Genomic DNA, 14,525 nt, shown 5'->3' with positions numbered 1-14,525 from the left:
CTGGACACTTTTGGATTGTGTGAGGCCCACTGATATCTGAGCGCTATGTGACAGGCTCGATGGCACAGCTGTGACCAAAGTGACTAGAGGATAAGGGAGATTTTGAATCTCTGCACACACTTTTGGAAACTGGACACTTTTGGATTGTGTGAGGCCCAATGAATATCTGAGCGCTATGTCACAGGCTCGATGGCACAGCTGTGACCAAAGTGACTAGAGGATAAGGGAGATTTTGAATCTCTGCACACACTTTTGGACACTGGACACTTTTGGATTGTGTGAGGCCCAATGAATATCTGAGCGCTATGTGACAGGCTCGATGGCACAGCTGTGACCAAAGTGACTAGAGGATAAGGGAGATTTTGAATCTCTGCACACACTTTTGGACACTGGACACTTTTGGATTGTGTGAGGCCCACTGATATCTGAGCGCTATGTCACAGGCTCGATGGCACAGCTGTGACCAAAGTGACTAGAGGATAAGGGAGATTTTGAATCTCTGCACACACTTTTGAACACTGGACACTTTTGGATTGTTTGAGGCCCAATGAATATCTGAGCGCTATGTGACAGGCTCGATGGCACAGCTGTGACCAAAGTGACTAGAGGATAAGGGAGATTTTGAATCTCTGCACACACTTTTGGACACTGGACACTTTTGGATTGTGTGAGGCCCACTGATATCTGAGCGCTATGTCACAGGCTCGATGGCACAGCTGTGACCAAAGTGACTAGAGGATAAGGGAGATTTTGAATCTCTGCACACACTTTTGGACACTGGACACTTTTGGATTGTGTGAGGCCCAATGAATATCTGAGCGCTATGTGACAGGCTCGATGGCACAGCTGTGACCAAAGTGACTAGAGGATAAGGGAGATTTTGAATCTCTGCACACACTTTTGGACACTGGACACTTTTGGATTGTGTGAGCCCCAATGAATATCTGAGCGCTATGTGACAGGCTCGATGGCACAGCTGTGACCAAAGTGACTAGAGGATAAGGGAGATTTTGAATCTCTGCACACACTTTTGGACACTGGACACTTTTGGATTGTGTGAGGCCCACTGATATCTGAGCGCTATGTCACAGGCTCGATGGCACAGCTGTGACCAAAGTGACTAGAGGATAAGGGAGATTTTGAATCTCTGCACACACTTTTGGACACTGGACACTTTTGGATTGTGTGAGGCCCAATGAATATCTGAGCGCTATGTGACAGGCTCGATGGCACAGCTGTGACCAAAGTGACTAGAGGATAAGGGAGATTTTGAATCTCTGCACACACTTTTGGACACTGGACACTTTTGGATTGTGTGAGGCCCACTGATATCTGAGCGCTATGTCACAGGCTCGATGGCACAGCTGTGACCAAAGTGACTAGAGGATAAGGGAGATTTTGAATCTCTGCACACACTTTTGAACACTGGACACTTTTGGATTGTTTGAGGCCCAATGAATATCTGAGCGCTATGTGACAGGCTCGATGGCACAGCTGTGACCAAAGTGACTAGAGGATAAGGGAGATTTTGAATCTCTGCACACACTTTTGGACACTGGACACTTTTGGATTGTGTGAGGCCCACTGATATCTGAGCGCTATGTCACAGGCTCGATGGCACAGCTGTGACCAAAGTGACTAGAGGATAAGGGAGATTTTGAATCTCTGCACACACTTTTGGACACTGGACACTTTTGGATTGTGTGAGGCCCAATGAATATCTGAGCGCTATGTGACAGGCTCGATGGCACAGCTGTGACCAAAGTGACTAGAGGATAAGGGAGATTTTGAATCTCTGCACACACTTTTGGACACTGGACACTTTTGGATTGTGTGAGCCCCAATGAATATCTGAGCGCTATGTGACAGGCTCGATGGCACAGCTGTGACCAAAGTGACTAGAGGATAAGGGAGATTTTGAATCTCTGCACACACTTTTGGACACTGGACACTTTTGGATTGTGTGAGGCCCACTGATATCTGAGCGCTATGTCACAGGCTCGATGGCACAGCTGTGACCAAAGTGACTAGAGGATAAGGGAGATTTTGAATCTCTGCACACACTTTTGGACACTGGACACTTTTGGATTGTGTGAGGCCCAATGAATATCTGAGCGCTATGTGACAGGCTCGATGGCACAGCTGTGACCAAAGTGACTAGAGGATAAGGGAGATTTTGAATCTCTGCACACACTTTTGGACACTGGACACTTTTGGATTGTGTGAGGCCCACTGATATCTGAGCGCTATGTCACAGGCTCGATGGCACAGCTGTGACCAAAGTGACTAGAGGATAAGGGAGATTTTGAATCTCTGCACACACTTTTGGACACTGGACACTTTTGGATTGTGTGAGGCCCAATGAATATCTGAGCGCTATGTGACAGGCTCGATGGCACAGCTGTGACCAAAGTGACTAGAGGATAAGGGAGATTTTGAATCTCTGCACACACTTTTGGACACTGGACACTTTTGGATTGTGTGAGGCCCAATGAATATCTGAGCGCTATGTGACAGGCTCGATGGCACAGCTGTGACCAAAGTGACTAGAGGATAAGGGAGATTTTGAATCTCTGCACACACTTTTGGACACTGGACACTTTTGGATTGTGTGAGGCCCAATGAATATCTGAGCGCTATGTGACAGGCTCGATGGCACAGCTGTGACCAAAGTGACTAGAGGATAAGGGAGATTTTGAATCTCTGCACACACTTTTGGACACTGGACACTTTTGGATTGTGTGAGGCCCACTGATATCTGAGCGCTATGTCACAGGCTCGATGGCACAGCTGTGACCAAAGTGACTAGAGGATAAGGGAGATTTTGAATCTCTGCACACACTTTTGGACACTGGACACTTTTGGATTGTGTGAGGCCCAATGAATATCTGAGCGCTATGTGACAGGCTCGATGGCACAGCTGTGACCAAAGTGACTAGAGGATAAGGGAGATTTTGAATCTCTGCACACACTTTTGGACACTGGACACTTTTGGATTGTGTGAGGCCCACTGATATCTGAGCGCTATGTCACAGGCTCAATGGCACAGCTGTGACAAAAGTGACTAGAGGATAAGGGAGATTGGATTGCTTTTAAAAAAGCAGTTTGTGGAGCAGTGGGTAAACAGCAATGTAGGAATGTCAGGAAGCCTTAGAAGGCAGCCCAACAACCAACACCACTGATACACCACTATATAGCCTCCCCTTGCACTGCACACACAGTGACTGGTGTGTTGTGCAGGCCAAATCGCTAGCAGCAGAAGCAGTTTTTTTGTCTTCTTCCCTGCCTAACGCTCTCCCTACAGAATCAGCAACCTCTCCCTATACTGAGATCGGCAGAAGTAAGATGGCGGTCGGCGTGCACGCCCTTTTATACCCCCTGTGACGCCCACCAAAGCAAGCCATTCACTTGCATGCCCTTCTGAAAGATGGTGGTGACCCCTGCCTATGTCATCACGTTGCCCACAGTGTCCGTGGATCCTGATTGGCTGAAAAAGAGCGCAAAACAAAATTTTGAAACGCGACTTTGGCGCGTAAGTCGCCGACCTCGTGGCCGACCTCATCCTAGGGTCGGGTTTCGTTTCATGAAACCCGACTTTGCCAAAAGTCGGCGACTTTTGAATTTTTTTGACCCGTTTCGCTCAACTCTAGTGACAGGTTTCCATTCTAGTTTTTCTCTGATTGTTCCACTCCTGATTTTTGCTTACATAAACTGATGTAAAATACTGAACGAATACTGAACGTGTGAACGTGGCCCTAGGGTGAAAGTTCTGAATTTTTTTTAACCAAAGAATTAAAAAATATATATACACAAATTTGTTATCTATAATCAAACTGACGTGGAGAATCATTTTGCTGGGTAGTTTTTACCACACAATAAATGCCTTGAAACTGAAACTCAAGAAACAATGACAGAGTTGCAATTTTTTTCACAATTTCACTCCACTGTGATTTTTTTTCTTGCATTTTCAGTAAATTATATGGTAAAATGAATGGTGTGATTTAATGCTACAACTCTTCCCGCAAAAAACAATCCCTCATATGACTTTTTCATCTGGAAAAAAACAAAATAGTTAAAGCTCTTGGAATGGTGGGAGGGGAAAACAAAACTTCAAAAAGAAATAAAAACTCATGAAGGGGTTAGGATATGGATCATCTTAAAATTATGTTTACTTAGCACAGGGCATTTAGTTGGGTACCATCATTAAGCTTATTGGTGACCACAGACAATCAGTATTTCATCCCTGTATAATTATATCTGTGTACAGAATGGAACTGGAAAGATACAGTATGCATCTCCAATTCCAACCCATGGAATATATCTATATACCCCAGTACTTTCACTGCTAACTCCACAATAACGAAAAAAAAGTACCACTAGCTGCCACCACCAATCATTTATACAGAACGATTGGACACCAGTTACAGGTAGCGTATGGCTTCAGGGGTGCGGTTTACAAAGCAAGAGGAACAGTTATTAAATTTTAAATATTTAATCTGGAAAGCTAGGTAGTATTTATAAAAAAAAATACAAGATTATACAATATGGGAACAAACAATACAATATCTACAATTACATAAAATAAAAAGGAATAATGAAAGAGAATTGCTAATCCTGGTTCTCGGAAATGGCTCCAAGCTTAGTGGAGGGAAGCACTCCAATTAGGAAAATGGGACACTCTCACAGCTAACTTGTGTCTCCAGAATGAACGATGACCAAAACCCAATTTCATTTGAAATTTCAATTTCATCTTTTTTTAGATCAAAGTTATGCCCATGTACATCCCCTTGATGAGCTCATGTGGGTGCTGACTGTGGGATGTGCTTAGCCCTTCAGAATTTTATGAAATCCACAACTTACAGGATATCTCCGTTCCTGAAGGTCCCAGTCTTTTGATATTGTCATCATGTTACACGTCAAGATTTCGATAGATATGAAATATGACAATTGGCTATTATTATTTTGGAGGGGTTACAATGGCCCTACAGTGATGTGAATGAATGTGCTCTGTTCGTCCCTTCACTATGACACTGAAAATCTATCTCCTATAAATATTGGAACAATGCAAACCCCAATTGTCACGACACAGCTGTCGGGTGACCCGAGACCAGGGACTCCTTTCCTGTCCCCTAACTAGCTCGCCCTGGTCCCCAGGATATTTCAGATAGTGAAGATGCCAGGGCCTCCACCCTTGAATTTTCTCCTCAGTTTGCCCTCCATCTGTTCTACTCCCCCCCCATGGAAGAGGGGTGCTACTGTGCACTGCAGTATACCAACCTGACGAGCAGGCTAACACAGACAAAGTTTAACAGAAAACCCCAGACATACAAAATATTCACTCACATGTTCAGAGGAATCCACCGGGTTGTGCAGGAAGGGGAAAAAACAAAATAGAAAAGGATAAGGAATAACTATACGTACAAACCAAACAACAGTCGCTAATTACTCCTCCAACTCTCCTTTTCATACCAACTCCTTTCCCTCTGTTAGCCATGCAGCAATAAAGTTAGCTCTGATGAGGATCAGTAACAGAGCCTAGATTGTAAAGGGAAAAGGCGTGGCTAACCGAGCACAGCTGAGCACAGGGATTTCCAACCTTGCCAATTAACCCCTGTTCTGCCAGAAGAAATAGACACATTTAATATGACAGAGAAGTGCTTCTTCTCAGTGCCAGAGTAGGAGCAATCAGACACTACGGTCTTCTGACTCCACGCTGTTGCAGTAACCCCATAACTCCAATATCCATACCTAACCACTGGCACAGGCCAGCTGCTAGAGATCCTTCAATCTAAGAAAGCTTATGCGTATGGGTAAACAAATTCCCATTTTTGTATTTGGTTCCCAGAGTAGACCTTCCTGCTTTAATTATCTAGTTACTGCAGGGGTCCACTGCTTCAAAGGAGGCTGGAGTGTCAGCTCTCCTCCAGTTATATTTAGTTTTCTCCCTTCCCCATAGGTTCAATGTGTATGTCCCCTCCCTGGAAATGTCTTATGTGTAGTGATGAGCGAGTATACTCGTTACTCGGGTGTCCTCCAAGTATTTTGGCATGATCGGAGATTTAGTTTTCGTCTCTCAGCTGCATGATTCGCGACTGTTAGACAGCTTAAATACATGTGTGGAATGTCTGTTTGTTAGGGAATTCCCACATTTATTCAGCCTGTCTCCAAGTCGCAAATCATGCAGATGAGAATACGAAAACTAAATCTCCGAGCACGCCAAAATACTCGGAGGACACCCATGCATGCTCGGGAAAACCCGAACAACGAGTATAGTCGCTCATCACTACTTATGGGTTTTAATTTTCCGCTAATATATTAGAGGACATACCAGAATAAAGTAAGTTTATTAGGTCAGGTGGACCAATTGATTGATGACCCAATAACCTTACTATATTCTGGTATGTCCTGCCTTTCCTCCAATAAATGCTCTCTGACCTTACTTCTATGGTCCTCATTTTTTATACACCTTAGATTATTATTTCCTAATACCTGAGACTATTTCTCTATACTTGAGAAAATGTGACTGGTTCTAGCTACTATGTTTATTAGCACTGATCTTAATTACTAGTGTAATCTATTTTTGACCATGTCTCTGCTTATTGTATATACTTTGTTTTGTTTATTTGTTTTTTTCCTAATTTTTGTATCTTGTTTGTAGTACCTGATGAAGGTCTGATGTAAGACCGAAACGTTTTGCTTACTACTAGTGTGGACAACATTAAATTATCTGATCACTTAAGTTGAGTGCCCAGTCTCTTTAATATGTGATAATGGTGTGGGAACCTACTCTGGCACCTAATAAAGCTGTGCACACACCTATTTATTCAACTATTTAAATGAGATGTCATCATATTATACTGTTTTTTTTTTTAAACGAGTTGTAGCACCTCTCTTTTCTGCATTACGAATTGAGAAGTGCTGCTACAAGCAGATGTAGGACTATTTCTGAGAAAACCCTTCTACACAGTCTCTTTTCAGGCTTGAGTCAAATTAATTATACTTTCAACTCTTCCACTTGGCATGCAACAATATGGAAGTGAGACTAATCTGCGGCATAGCATGGTGGAAGTTCCTTGTCCTTTTAGTCTAAACAACAAAAAAGTATTGTGCTGATTAACTAATAGCAGCCATCAAATAATAGTTCAGAGTCGTCTGTATCAATTCTTTTACTGAAACTCAGTGCTTATAACTTTTCTTTAAAAGCTGCTATCAGTCAATATTTTTGTGTTATTTGCCCCAATAGAACAGACTGATCTCCATGTTATGTACTACTTAAACAAGTCAACATAGTAAATTGACAATTCTACTTACAAGGTGGCCATACCCTTTATTTGCCGACCACATGACCAGTCACTCTCTCATTAACTTGGTATTCAACTTCTTTATTCACCTTCCAAGAATGCAAAACAATTACTAGTAAATCTTACATTAAAAAGGAATGATCTTAAACAATGATCATATAACATATACTGTATAATTTGTTAATTTCTAGAATGCAAATTATTATATTCTGTACTAATTAGCCTAATTTGTTTTTTCAAAAGTATAAATAGATGATCCAGTGTATTATTCTGAAGCCTTGTTAAACATATCTAAGTGCAAACATATATTAATCTAAAAAAACACTTATAAGATGTTTGCTTTTTTTAGGTTCTAATTACAATTACATTGTCCTATCTGCAACGACGAGCAAAACATGAAAAAACTATAGGAGCAATACCACTTAACAAGAGGTTTGGCATTGTTGTGTAAGTCTAGTTTACCATTCTGTTGGTCATCCCGCATTGTTATTCATTTTCTGTTCTGAAGTATTATAGGCGGATGTCACGTACATGTGCTCTCTATTCTAGGCCTGTGAATTTCATAAGCAGTTACTCAAACAGATGGTCTTACGGGGCCGCATGTGGAGCCACAGCTACAACAGTTTTTCTCTTGTTCTTCAATGAATATTCAAATTATTTTGACTTTGTTGCACCAACCTGGGCCAAAGGTAGGTGTATTTCTTCAGGCCCTCGGGTATATTATGGCTTAGAACAGCGGTGGATAGGAAAAAGAGTGCCCCTGTGCCAGAATAATATATGGGCACTTTGTATTCCAGTAACTCATCATAATGATCAATTCCACCTGCTTTGGAGGTGGTGGGTCCCCATACTTCTTTGGCCCCTGTGTGGCGGCTACACTGGTTGCACCAATGTTATGTCTGCTCCTAACTTCGAAGATACTTAGGTACTTAGCCAACTTTATACATCTATGTCAAACCACCACACAAATTACTAAATCAATGCATAAAAAATACAAAATAGAATAGTCTCTATAATATTATAGTCAGGATCTTCTAATATGGTATCTCGATAGTTCAGTGCCTGACCCATTTTCTTCTGATGTTTTTGTACATAGCTCTAGTCTATCTTCTATCTGCGCTGGAGGTTGGGATGGATTATTATCCTTTCTTTGCCTGCTTATCAACAGACCACAGACTAATAGGTTCAACCTTAGGATTCTGCTACTCTCTTTGTTGGTAAGTGATAAGAAGGTCTATGAACACAGCTTATATTTGCACCAGCACAAAAATTTTGACTTCAAAGTTCATGCAAATAAATGATATATATCTTTCCTGTATGCAAATAAATGAAAACTTACAAGTTCCTGAACAAAGTTTTATATCAAATGGTCTAAATAGCTATTTATACACTACTGCCTTTGTGGGTGCTATGAAGTCGACATAGTGAGACATTTAGCTCTCAAATTCACCATAAGTTTCCAAAACTTTGAAAAAGTTATGACAACTTTCAGATGTGTGTCAGCTTGGAGAACTGTTTAAAAGGGACTGGTGAGCAGGAATTCATCAACCTCCCAAAACTATTTATATGAGGATGTAGCGCTTTTAAAGACCAGTCCAGCAATACTTTTATATGTCCAGTCCATTCTTCTATTGCTGGAAAATCAGTATTTCAATTTATATAAAGTTTTAGATCTGAAACCTCTGTCACTCTAACTCTATTCCCTGCCCAGCACCGCTTCCCCTAGCTTGACTGACAGCCTCAATGCTGTGTGACTTCAGGCAAAGGTGTTGTCAGTCAAACAGGAGGAGGCACTGATAGGCAAGGAATAGAGCTGGAATGACAGAGGCTTCAGATCTACATTTGCATATTCATTGAAACACTGATTTCTCTGTAACAGAGGAATGAACTGGCCTTGTAAAGGTTTTGTTGTATATGTCTATGAAGGAGCTACATATAAATAGTCTAGGGTGTGAAATCCTGCTGACAGGTTCCCATTAAAGAGACAAGGTCAGTTTTAGTGTATTATCCAAAAATGGAATAAAACAAGGTTGAGGAGTATCAATAGAGGAGTTACCATACAACGTTCACCTACAAGCCAAGATTGAAGAAGAATCAGGCTGACTAATCCTAGGATGAGGGTTTACAGAGGCATAAGCCAGTCTCCTAATTTAAGGGATTCCCATTGAAGGACTTAGCAGTGAGACCACCAGTGATAGGTGACAAGTGTAAAGGTGATAAGTTTTGAATATGCAAGAAACTTTTTTAAATCCTGCCAAAATTTGTGGCTAGTTTATTATGTGGATTTATCATTTTTACTACATAAAAGAAGACTAATGCATTTTACTAAAATTCGTTGCAGGTTTTGCGTGCAGCTGGCAGATATGCTTCAATGTCAGAGATTAGCTCGTGTAAGTTTTCTCCATTTTTTCATGCCCACAAAAATAAATTATAATATCTAGTTGTGTCCACCATAATATATTCCATTGGAACAAGCTGTTATACAGAAGGAATATTTTATTATGAGATTAGGCACTGATCTGTGAAATAGCATTTAAGGTTTATTGCCTGCACTTCATAATGCGTCATTAAACACCAAGCGTTATCTTCTCTGTAGGCCTCAGTCGTACTCATCTTCACACCAGTACCATCTCTACTCTGCTGCCTGTTTCTGATGGGGAGATATCTACAAGTGTTAATAATGGCAACTTTCTCTCTTTACAGACAGATGGAGAAAAAGGTATTTTGAAAAATCGTACTTCTACCTGTAGTAGTGCTTCTAACTCTCGACTACTCTTATGTCAGGCTTTATGGTTCCATTCTATTTCAATATGACAAAAGTATAGTTCGTAAATTGTATCATCATAGGAGGAAGAGGAACCTTTGTTACCTCAGCACTTGACCAACTATGTCCGACATCTCTTAAAATCTGCTCCAGAAACGTGAGTGTGTTTACAGTAAAGTTAATAATTTGACCAATATTCTCAGTTAGTTTTAGGGTTCATTGAGATAAGACGTATGTAACATCCTGAGATCTCCTAGGATTGTAGCCGGCCCGTTCAAGCTCTACAACACAAACACAGCCCTATTAATGTCAAAGTGACCTCACAATAGAAGTGGATGGTTATTGAATAGTAGACAGCAGCTCATTTCATAATTCAGTACACGTGAATTATGAAAAGATAAAATTATTTCTCTTAGGCCCCCTTCTCAAGTCTGTATTATACCAATACCGGGAAAAACTATATCGGTGTCATCAGTGTTTTGGATTGGGTGTGCCATCAGTGTGTCATCAGTGTGCCAGTAATTTTTTCTTCCAGTATGGCATAAGAAAAATAAATTCCAAATTTTCTCCTATACTTTGCATTGTTAAACACGTAACCCCTTCTGATGAAGCACTAAGCACTTTATCCTCAGTCACCTTAGTGATCATTTAGGTTTTAGCTCCACTTGGAGGTACTGGTGCTTTCTGGGTTATGAACAACAAGTGCACTTTATGACCCACATATCGAGATAGCATAGCACCAAGTATCTTAATCTCCTTATCCCCAATATTTAGGACTGGTAAATATTTTTTGTTCGCATTGATGTATTATATCTTAAGCACCAAATGCCCTATGTAGCGTCATGAACTCTACCACCATGGATGATATCCACATTTCTCTTGTGGTGAATTGATTCCCTTATATTACTTGCACCTTTGTGTTTATTGCAACTGTCATATATCCATTATGTGTTATACTTACAGCTGGGAATCATGACCACAAAGGTGATTCCCTATCATTAGATATAACCATATGAAGGTTTTTTACTCTATGTATAATCATTTTGACTGTATATGCTAACTTATGTGTGTATGAGCATACTTGGCTGGACCTTGCCTTTGGAGTGTCATTCCTCATCTAGAGTACTATTCTTTGACTTTCATAAACCCCACTTATTTGTTTTTTGTATTTTTTTGTATATAGTCAATAAAGACATTAGTTTTATTCAATTTGTTTGGAGGTCTCTCTTTCTCTTTGGAATATTGTTTTTGCCATTGTCATCCGTGCTGATGGTAAAAAACGGACATGTCTCTGTGTGGGTTGCACGTACACATGGGTCCGTACAAGCACACAGACGTGTGTGCAGCACTATAGATTATAGTGAGTACATGTGATATCCATGAAAAAAACAAATACCACATGTACCTGAAATATGGACATGTGAAGGGGGCATTAGTTAAATGTGATCAGACAGACCATTACGTGCAGTGTTGCTGTCAGAGGTAACATTATCTTGCTGTCACTGAGATGAGTGATGTGCCAAATATTCTATTACACTCAGCATAAGCCTATGTAGGTTGAGAAGATCACTTGACCATCAGTAAGGCTGGTTTCACATTAGCGTTTGAGTCCGCAGTGTGGTGCTGTGGAATTCTTTCCTTAAAGCTCCGCCTACTTCAGCATGGCTCCGCCTAATTCCGCATACATCCTGCATACCGATCTTTAACATTGGGTACGTAGGGACATGCGTTGTATGCAGATGCGTCCTCGTGCGGTGTACTGACGTGCCTGCCGAATGCAACATTTTGAATTTTCTTGCGTTCGGCTGGCACATCACACCACCGCACGCAGACGCATCCACATACAACGCATATCCTGCATACCCAATGTTAAAGATAGGTACGCAGGACTCATATGGGAGTAGGTGGAGCCATGCAGAAGTAGGCAGAGCTTTAAGGAAAGAAGTCTGCAGCACCATGCTGCGGACTCAAACGCTAATGTGAACTTAGCCTAAGTGTTAAAGTGTTCCTTACTAATAAAGATTTACTCTCTTACAACTTCCACGCCTCCCTACCAGCTGTTCATTAAAGTGTTAATTATAAAAAAGCATGCTCTGTTTCCTCAGATGGCTTGAGGTAGTGACTTTTCACAGCATATTATTACCATATGAACTATTTATTTACAATTTATAAGCTAATAATGTGTTGTGAAAGCATCACTACCTCAAGTAACCTGAAGCGGTGACATGATTTTCTCATCCAGCACAGGCTTCTGCTTAGTCTATTCTGTGAGAAAAGAGCATGTATGGGATGTGGAGGTAGAGCCAGTATATGAGATCATGTGACCACTTGTGAATGTGAGTGACGCTGCAAGAAGCAAGCGCAAGAGTGGACCCTCTGGACCATGGAACTTACCTACCCCTGGGTGAATGGACCTAGTGGAAGCTGACCCCTATACAGGGATCGTCAGGAGCAAGCCCAGAGGTCACAGAACCATGGAAGCCGATACCAAGAGGGGCGGCTCAAGGGGGGAATGGGGAGCGAGACTGAGTGGAGCCAGGGGAGGATGGAGGCTTCGAGAGAACGGGAGCCGGAGACATGGATCCCAGGACACAGGCGGGAACAGGAGGGACTCCAGAAGTGGACATCAGGACTGGACCACAGGACGGCTGCAACAGGAGGTAGCTGTGGAATGAGAGTGCGGTAGCAAGCAGGGCAATGCAAGAATGCACAGGAAAACTGTAGAGACGCGAGCCCATGAGGCAGCAAGCACAGGCCCGAGTTATAGAGCGGTTATGGACTGAATAACCAGGCACCTCTGTTATGAATGAGTCACCGAGGAGGAAAAAACAAAAAACAAGCTAAGCCCAGAAAACCAGAGAGGTTGGTAACTAGCGGATTGCAGACCCCTGATCCTATCCACAACAACTATCAGTAGCTGTGGAGCATGCCTACGGTGGTCCTAGACGCCTCGTCATGGCCGGAGAACTAAATAAGCCTAAAGAAAGAAAGGGAAAATCCAAACTGCCCCAGAGCAGACCCCAAAGCAATAGACAGCCCCCAACATGTATTGTCGGTGAAACAGGATGAAAACACAGACACAGGTAGAAAGATAGGCTGAGCAAACGATGGGGCCCTCGCTAACTAGAAAGGACAGGAAAGAAAAGCTGCTGTCTGCAATCATGCAGAAAACCCTGTCAATAATAATGTCCAACACGTCTGATAGAAAAAGGCCCTGAAGTCGCTAGACTTCAAATCACTATATCAGCACTCAGGTATATTCTGAAGACAGAGCAAAAGAGATCAACTGATCAGAGACAAAAATGGGGATTCAGCCCAGTCCCAGCCAGGGCTGGCTGAACACAAAAACCAAGTAAACCAGCCAAAAACTCACATGAACAATAGCAGAGAAAACTTAGCTTTAGGAAGGCAGGAACCAAACTGGAAACCAGGAGCCACAGTCAGGAAAAATCACCAGCAAGAAACTAGGGAGTCGGCTGCCTTAAATCCAATCAGAAACTCCTGATGTCCAATCGCAGTCCTCTTCCTCGGTGGCCGATCTCTGCCATTTAGATCATTTTCATTACCTCCCTTCACCAACAGAGGGAGTCCAGATAGAGAACTCACTACTCCTCTGTCAGCACAGCCAGCTCCATAACCCTCACCAGAAGCCAGAGGCAAACTAGATATTGAGCTCACAACACACCTCCCCATAGAGCAGGTGTCCAGAAAAAGCTCCTGACTAACCCGGATTGGCTATCGAGTTTCACAGGGTGGAGGCATCCGAGGACATAACAATGCTTGAGAGAGGTGCGGGTGCCCTTTAAGGGACCCGGTGCATATGCAGACGTCGGTAGGAGCGAGAGGCCGCAAGCAGAGGGGAGATGCAGCGGGACCGAGCAGGAACAGCCCGCTGAGACATGGGGGAGAAACAAGAGGGACCGTTACCCATTGCAGCAGTGGCGGCAGCACAGCAGTGGTGGAGGCAGGCACAGCAGCTGTGACAATGTGCATCTCTTCATGAGCAATGGGGTCACATGATCTTCTATGGTGACTAGAGTTGAGCGACTTTGGTCGGATCGGGTTTCATGAAACAAAATTTGTTTCAGATGAAACTGGTCCGACTAGGGCAAAAAAAAGTCGGAGTTTCGTCCGAAACCCGACCCCAATGCAAGTCACTGGGAAATAAAAGTCGGCATTGAGCGGATGACATTCATCCACTCAATGCCGACTTTTAATCCCCATTAACTTGCATTGGGGTCTGTTTTCGGATGAAACTCCGACATTTTTTGCCCTAGTCGGACCAGTTTCATCTGAAACAATTTTTGTTTCATGAAACCCGATCCAACCAAAGTCACTCAACTCTAATGGCGACTATTTATTGACGAATCACTGTCCATCCTGTCGTTCCAGGGCGTGTGAATTGCGGCAAAAAGGACACATAAATGGTTTATTATATTAAAATAATGTATATCGATGAA

The 14,525-nt window shown here is 42.4% G+C and overlaps 1 protein-coding gene across 1 annotated transcript in view; it reads left to right on the top strand.

Annotated features, from left to right (window-relative positions):
• Positions 1-14,525, top strand: part of LOC141093141 (stimulated by retinoic acid gene 6 protein-like) — a 196,020-nt gene that overhangs the window by 65,817 nt on the left and 115,678 nt on the right. The window contains exons 3-8 of the mRNA XM_073579614.1: positions 7,651-7,748; positions 7,851-7,990; positions 8,398-8,518; positions 9,643-9,691; positions 9,898-10,020; positions 10,149-10,222. Of these exons, the coding sequence (XP_073435715.1) occupies positions 7,651-7,748; positions 7,851-7,990; positions 8,398-8,518; positions 9,643-9,691; positions 9,898-10,020; positions 10,149-10,222 (605 nt within the window). The remainder of the gene's footprint in view (positions 1-7,650; positions 7,749-7,850; positions 7,991-8,397; positions 8,519-9,642; positions 9,692-9,897; positions 10,021-10,148; positions 10,223-14,525) is intronic.

Source organism: Dendrobates tinctorius, unplaced genomic scaffold (assembly GCF_039654945.1).
Source record: "Dendrobates tinctorius isolate UK_male_01 unplaced genomic scaffold, ASM3965494v1 ptg000062l, whole genome shotgun sequence".
In the NCBI taxonomy this organism is placed as follows: domain Eukaryota; kingdom Metazoa; phylum Chordata; class Amphibia; order Anura; family Dendrobatidae; genus Dendrobates; species Dendrobates tinctorius.
The sequence above is the reverse complement of the archived record's forward strand: the minus strand, read 5'-3'. Positions and strand labels throughout refer to the sequence as shown.